General features: G+C 35.9%; 1 protein-coding gene across 4 annotated transcripts in view; it reads left to right on the top strand.

Annotated features, from left to right (window-relative positions):
* Positions 1-412: 412 nt before the first annotated feature.
* R3HDM1 (R3H domain containing 1) overlaps positions 413-16,442 on the top strand; it is a 114,349-nt gene continuing 98,319 nt past the window's right edge. For 2 of the 4 annotated variants that reach the window (XM_006880734.1, XM_006880735.1), the window contains exons 1-3: positions 2,842-3,012; positions 14,312-14,353; positions 14,829-14,918. In XM_006880734.1, the coding sequence (XP_006880796.1) occupies positions 2,842-3,012; positions 14,312-14,353; positions 14,829-14,918 (303 nt within the window). Of the gene's footprint in view, positions 548-2,841; positions 3,013-14,311; positions 14,354-14,828; positions 14,919-16,442 lie in introns of those variants that run through there. The other 2 variants (XM_006880736.1, XM_006880737.1) reach the window with 2 other exon arrangements.

The following is a 16,442-nucleotide window of genomic DNA, read 5'->3' as shown; positions in this document are numbered from 1 at the left end:
GGCATCAAGGATTCCTCCATGTGATATTGGGCCAATTTTTTCCCCCTCCTCAGTAAAGTAAAAACAATAATCACACCCTCAGCATCAACCATAAAGTCTCTCATTAGGTAGATTTCCTTTCTTCCTTCTGTTACCGAAAGTTCACTAGACCCCAGTGATTTCCTGGCTTATAAGACTAGTAAACAGTAGAATTAGTTATAACTTTATATTCTGACTCTTTAGGACAAAAAAAGGTACTAGAATCACTGATAGTAGTATTTTTAATGTCTTAATTACTGTTAATTGTCCCGTGTACCTTGAATAATTCATCTCTAAGTATTGGTTTCTCTTTATTTTAGGCCACTGAAAGGGATGGTGTATTTCATCCAAGACAGTCCATTTTAGTCCAAGAATCTACAGCGGTGAAAAGGACATGGGACTCCTCCTGCCAGATTCCAGATGGTTCAATACAGTTGACATCCTGGGTGACAACTGTGAAAAGGAACTTTGGATTATTTTATTTTATTTTTGTGGGTCACCACAATCCCAAATTCATAGAACACATCAGGTAAGTTTCTCATGTCACTTCAGAAAATGTATATATGGCACTGCACACACAACAATTATTTCTGTATGAAACAAGGAATGAGATGCCTTCTTTCCCACCTTTGTAGTCTCACTTATGTTTACAGAACAAAACTGTTGGCTTCAATGCGGACTGTGATTAAGGAGGCTTGGTGGATTTGGTTTTACTTTAATCATTTATACTGCCTCTGGCTTTATTCTCTTCAACTTTTTCTTCATTTTTCTCACTTTATAGACAACATTCGTGGGCTCCTTGATACTAGATAAATAATTGCAGTCTATTTTTTTTCTGGAAAAGAATTATTGGATTTCTCAAACTCTCTTTTTCCTAAAGTTTGGTTATAATTACAGAGAAAGTGGAATAATTTTGCAGTGGGCCACCATGATCCTTACCATTAGTATTTTCTCACACATTATCATATATCTGACCATCCTTACATCCCTTTTATCTGCCCATTAACCCATCTTTTAATGCATTTCAAAAGAAATTGTTAAAGTCAAGATCTGGTTTTGATCCATTTCTTCTAATCGTTGGGTTTATTCTCAGATACATTTGTTTGTTATGGAGTATTAATTCTTACTATTAAACTCCTAAATTATTTTAAATATGTTAACATTGTCTACATTTCATATTCTCCATCCTCTTGCATATTGCATCCTATTATGTACTGTTTGACATTTAATCACACAAATCCACCATTTTTATTGTTTTACTCACTAAGCAGAGTTGTTAACCTCAAATAACAACTGTGTTTGGTCTAGAACCTGTATCTTATTTTCAAAATTATCTTTTTTAGAATTACAGGGTAACTTAGAAATTTTGATATTTTGTGAATCCTGATAAAAACTATGCTTGAAAAAGAATTTCCTCACAGGAAATTATTATTTTACTATTCATAATATTCTACTTTCCAGTAGAATAATTGTTACATATGTGTCTCACTTTCCAACCATTACTACCTATCTTACTCTGGCTTATTTCCTGATCTTCTTAAGAAATGTAAAAAGTAATACATAAAAATTACTTCAGAGCCTTGATATGGCTCTGCTCTTGATGTTTTTCTTTGAACATGTCTACCACTAAACTTAAAAACCAGTGGTAGCACCTACAACCAGGAGAAGATAAAATAGATGAACGGGACCGTCTAAGAATCAGATCCCTACGTACATCCAAAAACTTCTCCAACAAGGTAAAAAGGAAAGCCACAGACTGGGAGAAAGTATTTGGTCATACTGTGGAAGGTGGTGTGGCGCTTTCTCAAAAGGTTGCAAATAGAGATACCATTTGACCCAGCAATTCCACTACTGGGAATATACCCCAAAGAGACCATAACTGACATCCAAGCAGATATATGCACAACCATGTTTATCACGGCTTTGTTCACAATAGCAAGGAGTTGGAAACAACCCAAGTGCCCATCAACAAACGAATGGATAAAGTTGTGATGTTTTCACACAATGGAATACTACGCTGCATTGAAAAACAAGGAACTCATGCAATATTATTCCAAATGGGTGACCCTGGAGGATATTATGCTGAGTGAAATATCTCAGTGACAAAAGGACAAATACTGCCTGGTGCCACTCTTGTAAAACAGGACTGGCCTCGGGATTGGGGGGAGACTGAGAAAGATGGGTTCAGTAATGTATACTGCATTGAAACAGATGAGGGAGAAACTGTTTAAGAGGGATATGTGATTAGGTATTTTTGTCATGACAGGAGTCCAGAGTGAAGGCTGCATAATGGAGTGGACCTTAGGGAAGGGATTGTAAAATAATGAAAGAGTTTTTCTTTTACTTTTCCAAGAGGGTAGTGTACTAGGAGGGAGGGTTGGGAGGTGAGAAAAGTGCAACAATGAATGAATGGAAATTAAAAAATTTAAAAAAAAACACAGCCTGGTGGTAGCATAATGCTTGGCAAGTTGCACTGCCAACTAAAAGGTTGGTGGTTTAAATCTCCCAATTGCTCCAAAGGTGAAAAATGAGTCATTTCCTTCTGCTAAGATTTATAACTATATAAAAACAGTGCAGAGTAGCTGTGTACATCTCAACTCAACAACACTGAATAAATATATACCACTAAACTGTAAAACTCTGAAAACGGGAATGTTGCTTCTGTGTGTTTACTGAACAGTATTTATGGAACATAGAAGGTACTTGGTCGATATTGTGCTGTAAATAAATGGAAGAAATGTTTCAACTGGAATTAATAACTTTTTCTTTTTTTTTTTATTAAGGCTTCACATTCCCTGTAGAATTCTAAAATAACCTTTGCTAATGAGGATGTCTGATACTGTTACTATAAAAGATGAATCTGAAACAATGAAGGATTTGGAGGCAGAAATGAAAGATAAAACCAAAGTTGAAAATCTTATCAAATCAGAAAACTGTAGGAAGATATTGGCAGAGAAGAATGAACGTTGTATCGATAACAATATTAATTTGCAGGTAATCAGGTTTTTATCTTTATTAAAAGCTCTAAATATTGTAATTATTCTTTTTTTGACACAAAACTTGTGGGTCTTTGGGACATGCTCACCACCTGGTTTTTTAGCTGCCTACATTTGGCTTGTCATATCTAACTTTGATTTGCTTATATCATGTACATTTGTCCCTTAGTGTCTGCTGAGGATTGGTTCCAGTCAATATATAAAATTGTATCGTTTGCACATTATTCATAATACCTACTACAACATAGATGCTGTGAAAATAGCACTGTACACTACTTCTTTGCTTATGAGGAATTACTGTGACTACTTAATTGCTTTATGGGAGCTCATTTTATTTCCTCTTTATGAAACCATCCTCTGTGACCTGAATAGGTAAATACAGAACTCACATCTATAGAGGACTGGCTATCATATAATATCTGAATTATATATGGCAAATAAATTTTTCATTGGCTTTTTAGTTTTTCAATCCACTTAACCACTGCTAAATGAGACTAGTGCTGTTATATCTAGAGGAACACTCTTCCACTTTGCACATCACTCTTTGTCAATGTGCTGTATGATATAACCTGGGTTTGCTGTAATGGTGAGCCTTGTGCCGTTGAGGTATCAAATACAATAATAGTTTCCCATTGTGGACAGTGTTTGGTGGAGCTACCAGTTTTAGGATGGGTTTGGAAGCAAGAGTGGCATCCACTTCCTTAACTACATGCCTCTGAAAACTGTGAAGTGGGAGAAACAACGATAGTTATAGAAAGGCATTAGGTCTTTTGTTCATAGAGTTGGTATGAGTCCTGCTCAACTTGACAGCAATCAACAACAAACATGGTACATTGAATGTTTACTTCTTTCATATATTTCCTTTATCCATTTCTGTATAAGAGCTAACAATTTTTAAACTACATAACTTACCATTTTATAGGGCAGGATTGATGGAGTATGCTTTCTATTCCACAAGGTATCACAAAATGTCCCTCAGTGCCATTTAGAGATCCCAGGGCTGCTTAATGCACCTACCTGGCCCATTGCTGTTTAGAGACCAGAAGGCTGGGCACAGCTAGGGCTGGGGGTACTTCCTGCACAATGAGTTCTGTGTGGTCAGAGTTCTCACTTGGCCTCTCAGGGCTCCCAGAGGAGTATTCCAAGGAAGGGAGGGACCCAGCTTGGAAGTCTCAGGCTCTTATTTCCACTGTCTTCTTTTGATTATGTAAGTCCCTAAGCCCAGCCCAGAATTTCAAGGGAAGGGGACGTAACCCCTGCCCCTCAGTAGCTGTGACAGTGGGTTCAGGCATGTCAGAGAGCACAAGGGTGGCACAGCATACACCACCAGGCTCCAGTACGATGTCCATAGGATTGCTGAAAGATGTCCTCAATTCACCAGCACCTTCCAGCAGCCACCTCAGTAGGAAAGAACTTTGATCTACCACAGAATAGTCTCTTAAAATACTGTGTGTATATCAGTATTTTAACTCCATGTTTATTTATAAATCAAGATTTGGTTTAAGACAAAAGATTCTATTATTTTTACATTCTAAAGACCTTCAGGGACACATACCAAAAAATATGTATTTGGTTTTTTTCTTCTATTTAAAAAAAAAAAAAAGATTGAGGTTCTCCCTGGTCTACCTCTCTCTCTAACCCAAGGAATCTCACCCTGAAGCTCCTTTAATAAAGCTGCTTTAAGCTTGAAGAAAAAAATAAATAAATTAAATTAAATAAATAAATACATACATAAACAAATCAACCAACCATCAAAGCCTGTAAAGAAGGTTCTGTTAAAAGATATCTCACTTCATCAGAGAAAAATTTTAGTTCCTTTGGGTGCCAGACATTGGGTCAGAAAACAACAGCAACTCCTAGAGCTAGAAAAATTATTTTTACTTCACTGAGATAATTTAAAGAGTGATTATCTAAGAAATTTGGAGAAATAATATATTTCAGGGTTTTTTAGTAAGTTTTAATACAAAAATACTTAAAAAGTTTGCTGTCTGTAAACAGTTGCACTCAGTTATGGTAATGTAGTAGTTTCCTTGGTGGTGGTGGTGGTGGTGGTGGTGGGTGCCATCGAATCGAAACCAACCTGTAGCTTATCCTCCAGTGGGTTTTCAGAGGCAGTAAAGATTGTAGTGCAATTTCTTACAACTAAGCCACCAGAGATCTCTGTATCCCATGATTATCAGAGAATATATTCTCCCTTTATCTTGAGTATATCAGAAAATTTGCAGAGACTCAATTGTATTACACCTGTGATTGAAATAATAAAAGATTTCAGTGTGATCTTTTCTAGTACTCACACACTGGCTTGGATTATGTGGTTTGTACCACATCTGCTTTATTGCCCTTGACAGTGAGCAGAGCATTCTGATGACCACTGTCATATCATGACCCAGAGATTTATGTTAACGTGTTATCTATGCATTCTCCAAATGTTTATTCAAAGCCTTGGTGACATAGTCCTTAAGGACCATGTGCTGTTAACCAAAAGGCTGCCTGGTTTTGGCAGTTTATATCTACCAGCTATATGAGAGAAAGGTAAACTGTCTCCTCTCATTAAGACTTGGAGCCTACAAAACTCAGTAGAGGGTCATTATGAGTCTAAATATGATTGATGGCAGTGAATTTGACTGTGTACCAAGGAACTACTATAGCTAACAAAAACAGACCTGGCTTCTGACTTCACGATTGTAAGGAAAACAAAAATGAATATGGAGATTTATTCTATGTTAACCTACTGAATGCTGTCTTCACTTTACAAATGTTTACTAGAAATTGACTATATGTAAGAACATTTACTAGCCTAGAAATTGCAGTTCAAGATTCTCCACTGAAGGTACTAACAAAGACATTACAGTTGAAATAATTTGACTAGAGAAAATTTAAGTAATGGAAATTAGAAAAGTGGAAAGTATTCTTTTCCTATATTTTCACTTGTTTTTGCTGCTGATTGCCTTCGAGTCGAGCATGCCTCATATGACCCTATGAATAGGAGGCCTGAAGCCTTTCTATACTATCGACATTTATCAAAGTTTATAGAGTTTTCAGAGGCATGTTGTTTAGGAAGTGGATGTCACTCCTGCTTCCAAACAAAAAGATGACTCCTTTTGACATAAACAGGAAACATAAGAGCCTAGGTGAGTGGGTGTTGCTAGCTTGTAGAGTCAGCCCCAGCTCATGGTGACACTGCACAACTGAAAGCATTTCTGCCTGGTCCTGTTATGTCACCTCCATGATCAGTTGTAGATCCATAGAATTTTTATAGGTTTCTAGCTCTCCAGGCTTTTCTTCCTAGTGTGTTTCGTGTGGAAGCAACACCATAACAAGCAAGTATCCACTCAGAATGTTGACTGGCCACACATGAGGTATTGACTGGAACTCTAACCTGAACCTCCCTCCTGTAAAGTGAGAATTCTCCTTCAAGAACAAATGCTTCACTACCAGGGAATTGCCTTTTAGTTCAGTGTGGAGTAACCTATTTTGAAATGTCTGTGTTGTGGCATACTACTGGACAATGAGCTTTCACATTTTGTCTTCCCTGTCCTGAACAAACCTTATTGTCTCTAATGCATCTACCTGTTACCCTAATCCCTGAGTCAGTCCATCTCATTGAGGGTCTTTCTCTCTTGAGCACCACCCTCCCCACTCCCAACCATGATATCCCTCTCCAAGAACTGGTCCCTTCTTGTAACATGCCCAAAGTATGTCAACAGAGCTTCAGAAAACTTGTCTCCATGGTGCAGTCTGGTTTCACCTTCTCTAGGACAAACCTGTTTGTTCTAGCAGTCACGGTGACTGAAATGCAAAAGTTGGAAACAGGGAAGAAAGATCAGTAGTTGGAAAACATGGACTTGGTGACAGAAATGAGGCTGGAGATAGAATGATAAAATTCTGTACAGTCAATGATTTATTCATTGCAAATACTTTTTATGAGAAACATAGACATAGACTATACACATGGACGTTACCTGATGGTATGCATAGGAATCAGATTATATTTTATTTATAATTATATTTGTGGAAAGAATAACTGGAGAAGCTCAATATCATCTGTGAAAACTAGGCCAGGTGCTGATTGTGGAACTTAAGTACAAGTGACACTTAAAGTGACTTAGAAAAAAGCCCTCCATACCATCCATTTCTAAACCTGTTGTTTGGGGGTTTTTTTTCAAACCTTACTTTTAGTATTTCTTTAAGGAGTCTTGGTGTTAAAATGAATTGTTTAGATTATATCTTGTAAACAATGTACATCTGTACTAGGTAGGCCATATATACTATGTGAACCATACACACATTATTATGTAGAGGATAGTAAGTTACACAGCTAACCTAATGTCCGAGGATGTCCAGCAGTTTGAATCCACCAGCTGCTGTGTATGCAAAAGATGAGCAACAGTATTAAGAAAGAGGTCAAGCTGGAACTATAATCCTGTTTACAATATACAGCATCAGAAACCCAACAAAGTTTGTCTGATCTAATTCAGCAGCAACAGTGAGGTGAAGTGTGATAATGAAAAGCCTTGCTGGGTAGTGCAAAACACATTTGGCTGTTGGGGGATGCCACTCCTCTAGAGAAAGATAGGCAGATCCTACTGCCCAAGAAAACTCTTTGGAAAGTAGCCATGAGTTGGAATCAACTCAGCAATACCACTGGATTTGATCTGGTTTAGTATTTTATTTGGAAAAAGTAAATTTTAGGTAAAGAGGTATTGTACTTTGCCTACTACACTTCTGACCTGATCTACTATGTAGAGACTGGAGAGGTAAGATCCAGCCAAGAGGACTCCTCGACCATTCTGTATAGAAATAATTCTGTTGGTGTGGTTCTCTTTCTACTCTTTAAAAATGTTGATTTTTATTTAGAGTATTATTTTATAGACCCTTAAGAATCAGACTTTAAAACTACTTCAAATCATCTGTGTACATTGATAACATGGCATCAACTTCCCCTCATGGTTATTAGTCTCAACTGTGTGAGGGGTTTTTTGTTCAGTAACTTTTCTGCTACCACACACTCTTCCTGTTGAGCGTTTTGAGGTGTGCCTTTTCATCATTATAAATTGTCTAGAAGATGGACGTAGGCAGTGTCAGGTTTCCAAATTCAGAAAAAAAATGTTTTCGTTTGCTGTTAGACTACTAGAATCCCCAATATATTTTAAAAGACATATAAGTGCTAGGCTTTTAAAATTAAATTGAGAATATATTTGGTTAATCCTCCATCATTTATTTCAAATGTACCATTAAGAATTCTGTGTTCTATTTAATTATTAAAAGTTCAAGCCCACCTTTCGTATTTTTTTACAACCAGTCTTTACACCTGATTTGTGTTCATGGGGGGGGGGGTGTCCTCAGTAACCTGGTGAAGGGTCACTCTTAATGGGGAGACTTCAAAAGAGTGTTTTAAAACTTCATAATAGTGCCAATTAATACTAATAATAGTACAACTACTTCTCAACTTTACCTTTTTACAGTGGAGATCTGTAAAGATACAGTACTAGTGGGCATAGTCCAGTGTTCATTAATTTTTATAAAAGAAAATTAATGGGAATGATTGTATGAAACAATGCAAATGAAAGTATACACAGTGTGTATAAACTTTATGAGCAAACCAACAGAAAATAAAAATTTATTTTAAAAAAATTTACTCTTTATTGCCATGCAAATTAGATTTTTTCATACTAATAAACATGTACTGCTGAAAACTTAAAGTAATATTTTTGTTACTTTTCTTAAATTCCGTTTGTATAAAATTTCTGTAATAAACTTTTTTTAAAAATTTTATTATTTTTTATGCATGTACTGTCAAATTGCATCTGACTGGTGCAGGAGGAGATTGCCGCTCCTTCTCCAGCAGAGTATCTGGTGGATTCAAACCACACACCTCTGGGATTGCAGTGCAGCTTCTTGCCACTAGGCCACGAGAGCTCCCTTGTAATATACTTTTTAGAGTTCTTTTCTAGGCTTTGATTACCTATGTAACTTACCTTTTACAATGTTCTACTGTGATGTGTATAAAGAAGGTATTTTCACTGTTGAGATTGTTTTACATGCCCTTTTTTTTACTTTCTCAGATGCTTTTCATATATGTATGTCATCAGTAGGATGGGGAGATCATTTTCCTTTATTAGAAGGGAAACCGCAAACCAGAACATTTGTGATTTACTTAGGAGTTAAAACTGAGGCTTTTGACAATTTAACAGATAACACATAAGATGCTGCACTGTTAACCAAAGGGCGACATCTCTGGAGGCTCAAATCCTGCAGCAGCTTCTCTGGAGAAAGATGTGCAATCTCTTCCTGTGTGATTTAGCTCTTCCCAGTCGCCAGAAAATCCTCTGGAGGGTCAGCAGTTAGTCACTTCCATCTTGAAAGCAATGAGCGAATAAATGATATTCACCCCAGAGGGTTAAATAGTATCAACAAATATCTGGTTGAGATTGATTGATTGAATGAAAATAAAAAGTCACCTGTCCAGACTCAGAAAATTGTGTTGGGTTCTATAACTTTGGTGAAAGTTAGTATCCTGGCAGCTGTTGTTTATTATATAACTTATGATATTTAGACATTTAAAAGCTATGACCTTCTCCCACATAATTAACCTGATCCTTGCCATTAACCTGGTAGCCTCTTCCAAAAGCCTCAGTTTATGATTTCTTTTGGTTAGAATTATTATGAATTACAAATAAATGATCTCCTTTGTTTTTTCTCATTCAAAATGATCTCTTTTTAAAAACAATCAGATTTCCTTTTAAGAGATTATTAGATTGCCTGTTGGTTTTTTGTTAACACACAGTATAACTCATAAAAATGGCTATTCTTTCTTTTACAAAAAAAAAAAAGAACCCCAAACAAAACTCCACCATTGCTGTTAAATCAGAACTACCCAGTATCTGATTCTCCAATAAGTTTTCAGGAGACTATAAGTCACATGGGAGATTGCCCAGTTTTTTTCCTTTTGTGTCACTAGTGGAATCAAACCCCCAGAGAGGCAAAGCCTTTGCGCTGCTTAATAGTGCTATTTCCATGGTTTGGGCCACCAGAATTCCTTTCCCTGTTCACCTGTTGCTGTTGTCTAGAGGAACCAACTCAGCTGCACGTGAAGCAAGTTTCTGGAAGGCTGTAACTCACAGGGAAGGAGATTGCTCATCTCTTTCCCTCAGAGCTGCCAGAGAGGCTTCTGCCTCTGACTTTGCAGCACAGTTCGCTATGCACTGCCACAGATTTCCCTTAATAGTGCACAGAAATGGCTCATGCTTCATGATTTTAATAATTTTAATCCTGCCTGTTTTATTTTGTATTGCATAAACTATAAACTAATCTTGAAGTGTGCTTCCCAGTACAAAGATGAACAAGGAAGCATCCGACCAAAAAAAGCATTATATTTAAAGAAGACTGAAAAACTAAGAAGTGTACCAAGTCTTAGGTTTATGTTAACTTTATAGATTTAGATATTTGTTTCTTTTGTTACAATTATAAAACTCACTGGCTTTGGATAGTGATTAATGTACAGTTTATGTTTTGAGAATCTTTCACATCCTTATTATAAAAGAAATTGCACATCTGCTTAAAGTTATAATTTTATTGTCTAAAAGGAAAAGTAATAAAGTCATCAGCAGTGTTGGTTTTTCTTTGCCCTTGAAGTTGGTCTGTAAGACAGTATACTGAAAAGCCAACTACACTGATTGTGACTTAAGTCTTAACCATTCATCATTAAAATCTCAGGGTTGATTATTTTGTTTTTACTTTAGTATGCCTCAGTTCTACTTCTGTGTTCAGCCAGTAACAAGGATAAATTCATTGTTTTGTTTACAAAACCTTCTAAATCGTGATTCACTCTTTCTGTAGTAGTAAAGATCTGTTAAACAAGAGGCTAAATTTTTGCTGTAACTTTAAGTTCTATAAAAGGTAAAAACTGGGGAGCTCTGGTGGCCTAGTGGCAAGGAGCTGCAACTACAACCCCAGAGGCAAACGGTTCGAATCCACCAGATGCTCTGCCAGGGAAGGAGGGACAATTTCCTCCTGTACCAGTCAGATCTGATTTGACAGTACACGCACACAAAAATAATAAAATTTTTTAAAAAAATTGTTTAAAAAAAAAAAAGGTAAAAACTGTGCTTCATATAATAAAATCTGTCTTTACAGTAATTGTACCCAGAATTGTGAGAATTTCTGCATAAAGCTGTACTTGGCTTCTAAGAATATTAATAAGCTGGCTGCTTTTAATGAGAACAATTTACGTTCTATGCCTTGCTGGTGATTTTGTATACACTGGCAGTTTTTCTTTGTGATACTACAGTATTTTGCTGTTTTAATGGGGGAGAAATATTTTCTTGAATAACAGCCGTTTTTTTAATGTATGTGCTATTTCTGTGGTAGTATATTTGGTGTTTGGTTTTTTTTTTTTATTGCTGTGTAACATATTACCACAAATTTTGAGGTTCAAAACAAGTTCTGTAGGTCAGAAGTGAAATTGCTTGAAGCTAGGTTATCATCTTCTTGCTCAAAGGCCAAAATTAAGATGATGCTGACCTTGTGACTCTGGAAAAATTGGTTCCATCCTCATAATGATCTTTGGCAAAATTCAGTTCCTTTGCTGTATTTGGTCACAGACCCATATTTCTTGGCAGGTTGTGCTCCAGGGACCACTCAGCTCAGAGTGGCTACAGACATTCCTTCTCATGTAGCCTCCTCTTCAAAGCCAGCAATAAAGTGCTAAGTCCTCTGATTAGTCTCGCAGCCTTACCACCCTGAGGAAGTTTACTTTTAAAAAGTTTTCCTGCTTAGGTCAGGGCCACCCAATTAATCTTTGGATTTTAAGATCACTGCCTTGGATCTTTAGTTATAGCTGCAAACCCCTTTACAGAAGTACTTAGTCTGTATTAAAGTACTGAGTATTTCATTAAATAACCAGAGGATGGCAGTCTTTTAGGGCCAGTTTACAATTTTCTCTACCATAATTAGCATTTGATTCATTACTTCCTTGTGCCTTGACCTAGTGTCTGATGTACAGCAGGAACTCAGAAAACATTTACGTCAAATCAAAGTTTACTTTTCTGTATCTTTCTTCATCTTTACAGATTCCTTGTAAGTTAAAACTGAGCTAGAATATACACATGTATGCCCTGTCAGTACTTGAAAGTTTATTAGGGGAGTACACAGCACCCCAGTTTATAGGTTGGGTTGGGGTTTTTTTTCCTTTTTAAAGTTAGCATCTAACATTCCAAGTGATTTCTCTCTGTTAGAACTAGTGAGCTAAAGTGAAATCCTCTGTTCCTAGTCTGTACAAGGTATTAAACTTATAAAATGTTTTAGAGTCCATAGAGCACAATACTTTTTCATCTGCTCATTCACTGATTCTTTTCAAGTAACTCATGAATCAGTACAAATAGTATGAATTTGTGTACAAACAAGAATTTGTCACTGAGTTCATCTGCTAATAGCAAAGCTAGAGATTTCAATCTAGGCCTTATAATAATCTTTACTCTGTCAATCATCTCCTTTAAAATTAATAGAAAGTTTTATACCATTATACTTAGAATTGCAAGACATTTATCTAGAAAATGGGAATGAATTACAGATAACTCACAAAAGCTTTTCCCTTTTGTCCTCTTAGAGACCATATGCCGTTTTACTAGTATTCTTCTGTTGCTTCTTCCTTTTCTCCCCTTTAAGCTCTAACTCTGGCAACATAACTTCTCTTTTTGGATGTGAGTTACTTACAGTTAAAAATCTCCTTGAACAAGCTAGAAAGTGTGAATAGATAGAGAATAAACTGCTAATATGCTGTAGCTCTCCTAGAAAGTCCGGGTACACCATTTTCTTCTCTGTAAGTAACAGAAAGTCATTGCAAAACAATATAAAATAAAATTTTAAAAATAACTTGAAAGTCATGTCATTTTATTCTTTGCTCTGTGGTGTTTTAGTGTTTTCATTTGGTGGTTGTTTTTTTCCTTTTGCTCTTGGTAGTTTATCGTTGGGTAAGCCAGAATCAGAATCTCAAGGATGCGAATGCCGCTTAAGAATTTGAAGTTGGAGTCGAGACACACTGGGTCTCATAGACTCTTAGATCTCTTGGCTCTATCAGAAAATCATTTTTGTTACGTTCAAATGACCTGGTGGCTTTTTTCATTCTTATATGACCTGTAGTAGCCTTGATATTAACAGGTTTGTATTATATTTGGTCCCACATTGGTTCCCTTGTTTTACTGAGTCTAAACAGTGGGTCCCTGGACCCTTTACTGTTTTGAGTATGGATTTGGAGCCCTATATTGGAAGACAGTGGGAGGAAGGAGAGAAAGCATGTTTCAAACCTGTCTGGTGGGATTGACGGAAGCTGCAGCTGGTTTCTTAAATCACAGCCTGGAATCACGGAGTAGAGCAGTATACATTGGGCTCCCCAGTCAAGTCATGGATGACATGCAAACTACATTAATTGTCCATCTGTGTTTTAGCTCTGCCCTGTTCTTTTTTGTTTCTTTTCCAAACTCTTAGCCAAGACTTGTGACTATTATTCCTATACTAATAAACTAGTAGTGTACTTGCTATACGCCAAAAAAGGCTCACTAGATTCAATGTGAGTGGGAAACATTTTTGTTACCAAGTTTGCCACACTGCTGTGCATGTTGTGATTTGCTATCAAGTCTCCTACAACTCTTAAAGACCCTATGTACAATAGGTCTGAACCCTACCCTATTCTGAGCCAGTCTCACTGACTTCGACACACCTAATCCCATTGCCCAAGTTACTTTTGTCAATCCATCTCAGCGGGGTCTTCCTCTCCTATGCTGTCCCTCCACCCTTCCAAGAGTGAAGTCTTCTCCAAAAACTGGTTCCTCTTGGCCACATGCCCAAAGTAGGTGAGTCAGAGCTTCAAAATATTACCTCCAAGGCGAAACTTGGGTTTCACCCTCTCCAAGACAGACCTATTTGTTCATAGCTACATAAAATTCTTTAGGAGTTTAGTTTATTTACAAAATTGACAGAACAATTGTTATGTTACAAAACACTGATGAAGTGTATTTTATTTTGCTGCACTCTGAGAAGTTATGTGTAGCTAAACTTAATATAGAAATGTTAGCCTTTGGCATAAAAGAAACTTACCAGCCCACAGAACCGTTTTAGAAACTATTGGGCAAATATTATTGTAGGAGTTAATACCCTTGGACTGAAACCTTTGAATTTTTTTGTTTAAACCTTTCATACTGTGTACATAGTTAGTATCGCTTTGGTTTAGGTTTATGAATTAAGAAGCAAATTCTCTGTGTCAACATAAAATTTAATACCAATTTTTCTTGTATATTCAGCGGCCATTGCAGTCATTGGGACAGACAGGAAAAAGGTCTAAGGTATAGTAACTATTTTGGTGTGCTAGCATGCCAAAGGCCTTCCTTCATGCTCGCTGAATCCTTGTTCCTCATACAGCACTGCATTCAGTTTAGTTTTGTCATATTTGGGGGGGGCAGAAAGCTTATTTTGTTTTGATTTGAGTTTTTGTCTTGCGTAGTTGCTTTTATGCATTGCTTTTATATCTTTGATGGTCGTTATCTATAGAAATATAAAATAGCTTTCTCGCCATTCTTTGGGTTTTGAAATTGGAATTATTTCCATTCTTGCTTATTTCTCTGAATTTCAAAACTGCAAATGTTTGTTTTCCTTCTTAACAAAGGAATTTAGTGGTATTTGATGATACATTTAGCTTGCACATTTCATCTTCTTTTATACGTGGCAAAAGCTTTTTATAAAGAAACTCTCTTCTAGGAGGCTTTTGGAAATGCCCTAGATTTGTGAAATGGAGTCTTAATTTTAAATACTTCTCTTTAGTCAAGCTCAAAGTTAAAGCTAGTTCGGAGCCTTGCAGTATGTGAAGAGTCTCCGCCACTCCCTGCTGCAGAGATATCACAGGATAACCAGGTAAAAAAAAAGGCAAAATAAAAAAAAGACTAGAAAGTATTGTTTAAGACATGGTGGAATATCCTGCTTGCTGGAGAAAATATTTCATCAGGTTAAGCCGGATGGAGGTGTGTGTGCACATTTGTTTTTACTAAGTGAAACTGATTTGATAATATTTGCCATTTTCAGATATACAGGAAAACCTTTTTACATTATTCTAAGGCTTCGTGCAATAATTTTTCATCATAAAAAACAGGGATTATTTACCTAACTAGAAGTAATGACTTCAAAAGAATTATAGATTGTTATTAAAAGTTTTGTCAAATTCAATTAATACGTCCAGGAAATGTAATTATGGAGAAATGTGCCCTTTTCGTTTTAGCTTTTAGAAATTTGTCACTTACCACTTGTGTTAGTCATCATATTCTAAATCTTCTGTCTACTTTTCTAAAATACAGAGTAGTTGACTCAAGCAAACAATTCTGTTTGTCTTTTATCTTCTTTTAAATATTAAAAGTTTATTTACTCTTCGGTTCATTTCAACTGTTGTTTTTGATCTTTGTTTCATGCTACATTTGAATATATGTAATTATTCTTGTAATTATTCTCCTCCATTAATAATCTTGAAAAGTATGGTAACTGTTAGTGGGTATATAAGAATTTCAACAAACCCAGAGTGTCTCTGTCTAAACACTCAATTTCCACAAAAATGAAAACATCTTTGTGATTGATTAAATAAGCCATTAATTGGGGCAGGTGGCAAAAAAAGGAGTCTTGACTGCTCAGAGAGATTTTCACCCCTCATGAAATGTCATTTTACATTTGGTGAGTCAAGCTAAAACAACTTTCCTTTGAAATAGAAGATAATGTCCTCAAAAGCCTCCTATAAATATCATAGGTTTAGGATATTTTTGTTTCCAGAAGTATTACTAGGAGGTTTTAAAATATATTGTCAGTCTGTGAAACCAACTTTAAAACTGTTCATTTTAAATTTGTTTTAGTGTAGGGAACACATTGTTCAAAATTTATTTTCTTTTTAACTACATAGATAAAATATGGCTGTTTTATTCTGTTCAAAATACGGTGATTTTTAACGCTAAAATAATTACTTTTCTACTGCAGAATTAGAATGAGAATGGTTTACTAAGTTCTGTTGCCTAGAGAACATTTTGAAATTTAACCTTTGATTTAGATAGTTATGTTAAGGTTGGAGAGTTGAGATACTCTTAAGAAAAATTCATAGAATTTGTTTTTAAATACCAATTCTAAACTTTTGTATAAGCTAAAATAAAAAATAAGCTTTATCAAGGGGAAGCAATGGACAGTACAACATATTTGTTTTTTTTGCAGATTCATTTTGCGAACCAAAATGTTGTAACAGAATATATTTAATCTAGTAAAACATAAGAAATAATAAGAATCAACCACTTATAAAAGTGTTAATGCAAGAAAAATGCCTATTTTTCATAAATAAGAAAATTTGTATCATGATCATTAGTTTTGTTCAACCTGAACAATATTGTGGTCCAAGAATTCTTAAGGCAC

This window comes from Elephantulus edwardii, unplaced genomic scaffold (genome assembly GCF_000299155.1).
Source record: "Elephantulus edwardii isolate Elephantulus edwardi_28Jun2011 unplaced genomic scaffold, EleEdw1.0 scaffold00010, whole genome shotgun sequence".
NCBI classification, from domain to species: domain Eukaryota; kingdom Metazoa; phylum Chordata; class Mammalia; order Macroscelidea; family Macroscelididae; genus Elephantulus; species Elephantulus edwardii.
Note: the sequence above shows the minus strand (reverse complement) of the source record. Positions and strands in the feature narration are given on the sequence as shown.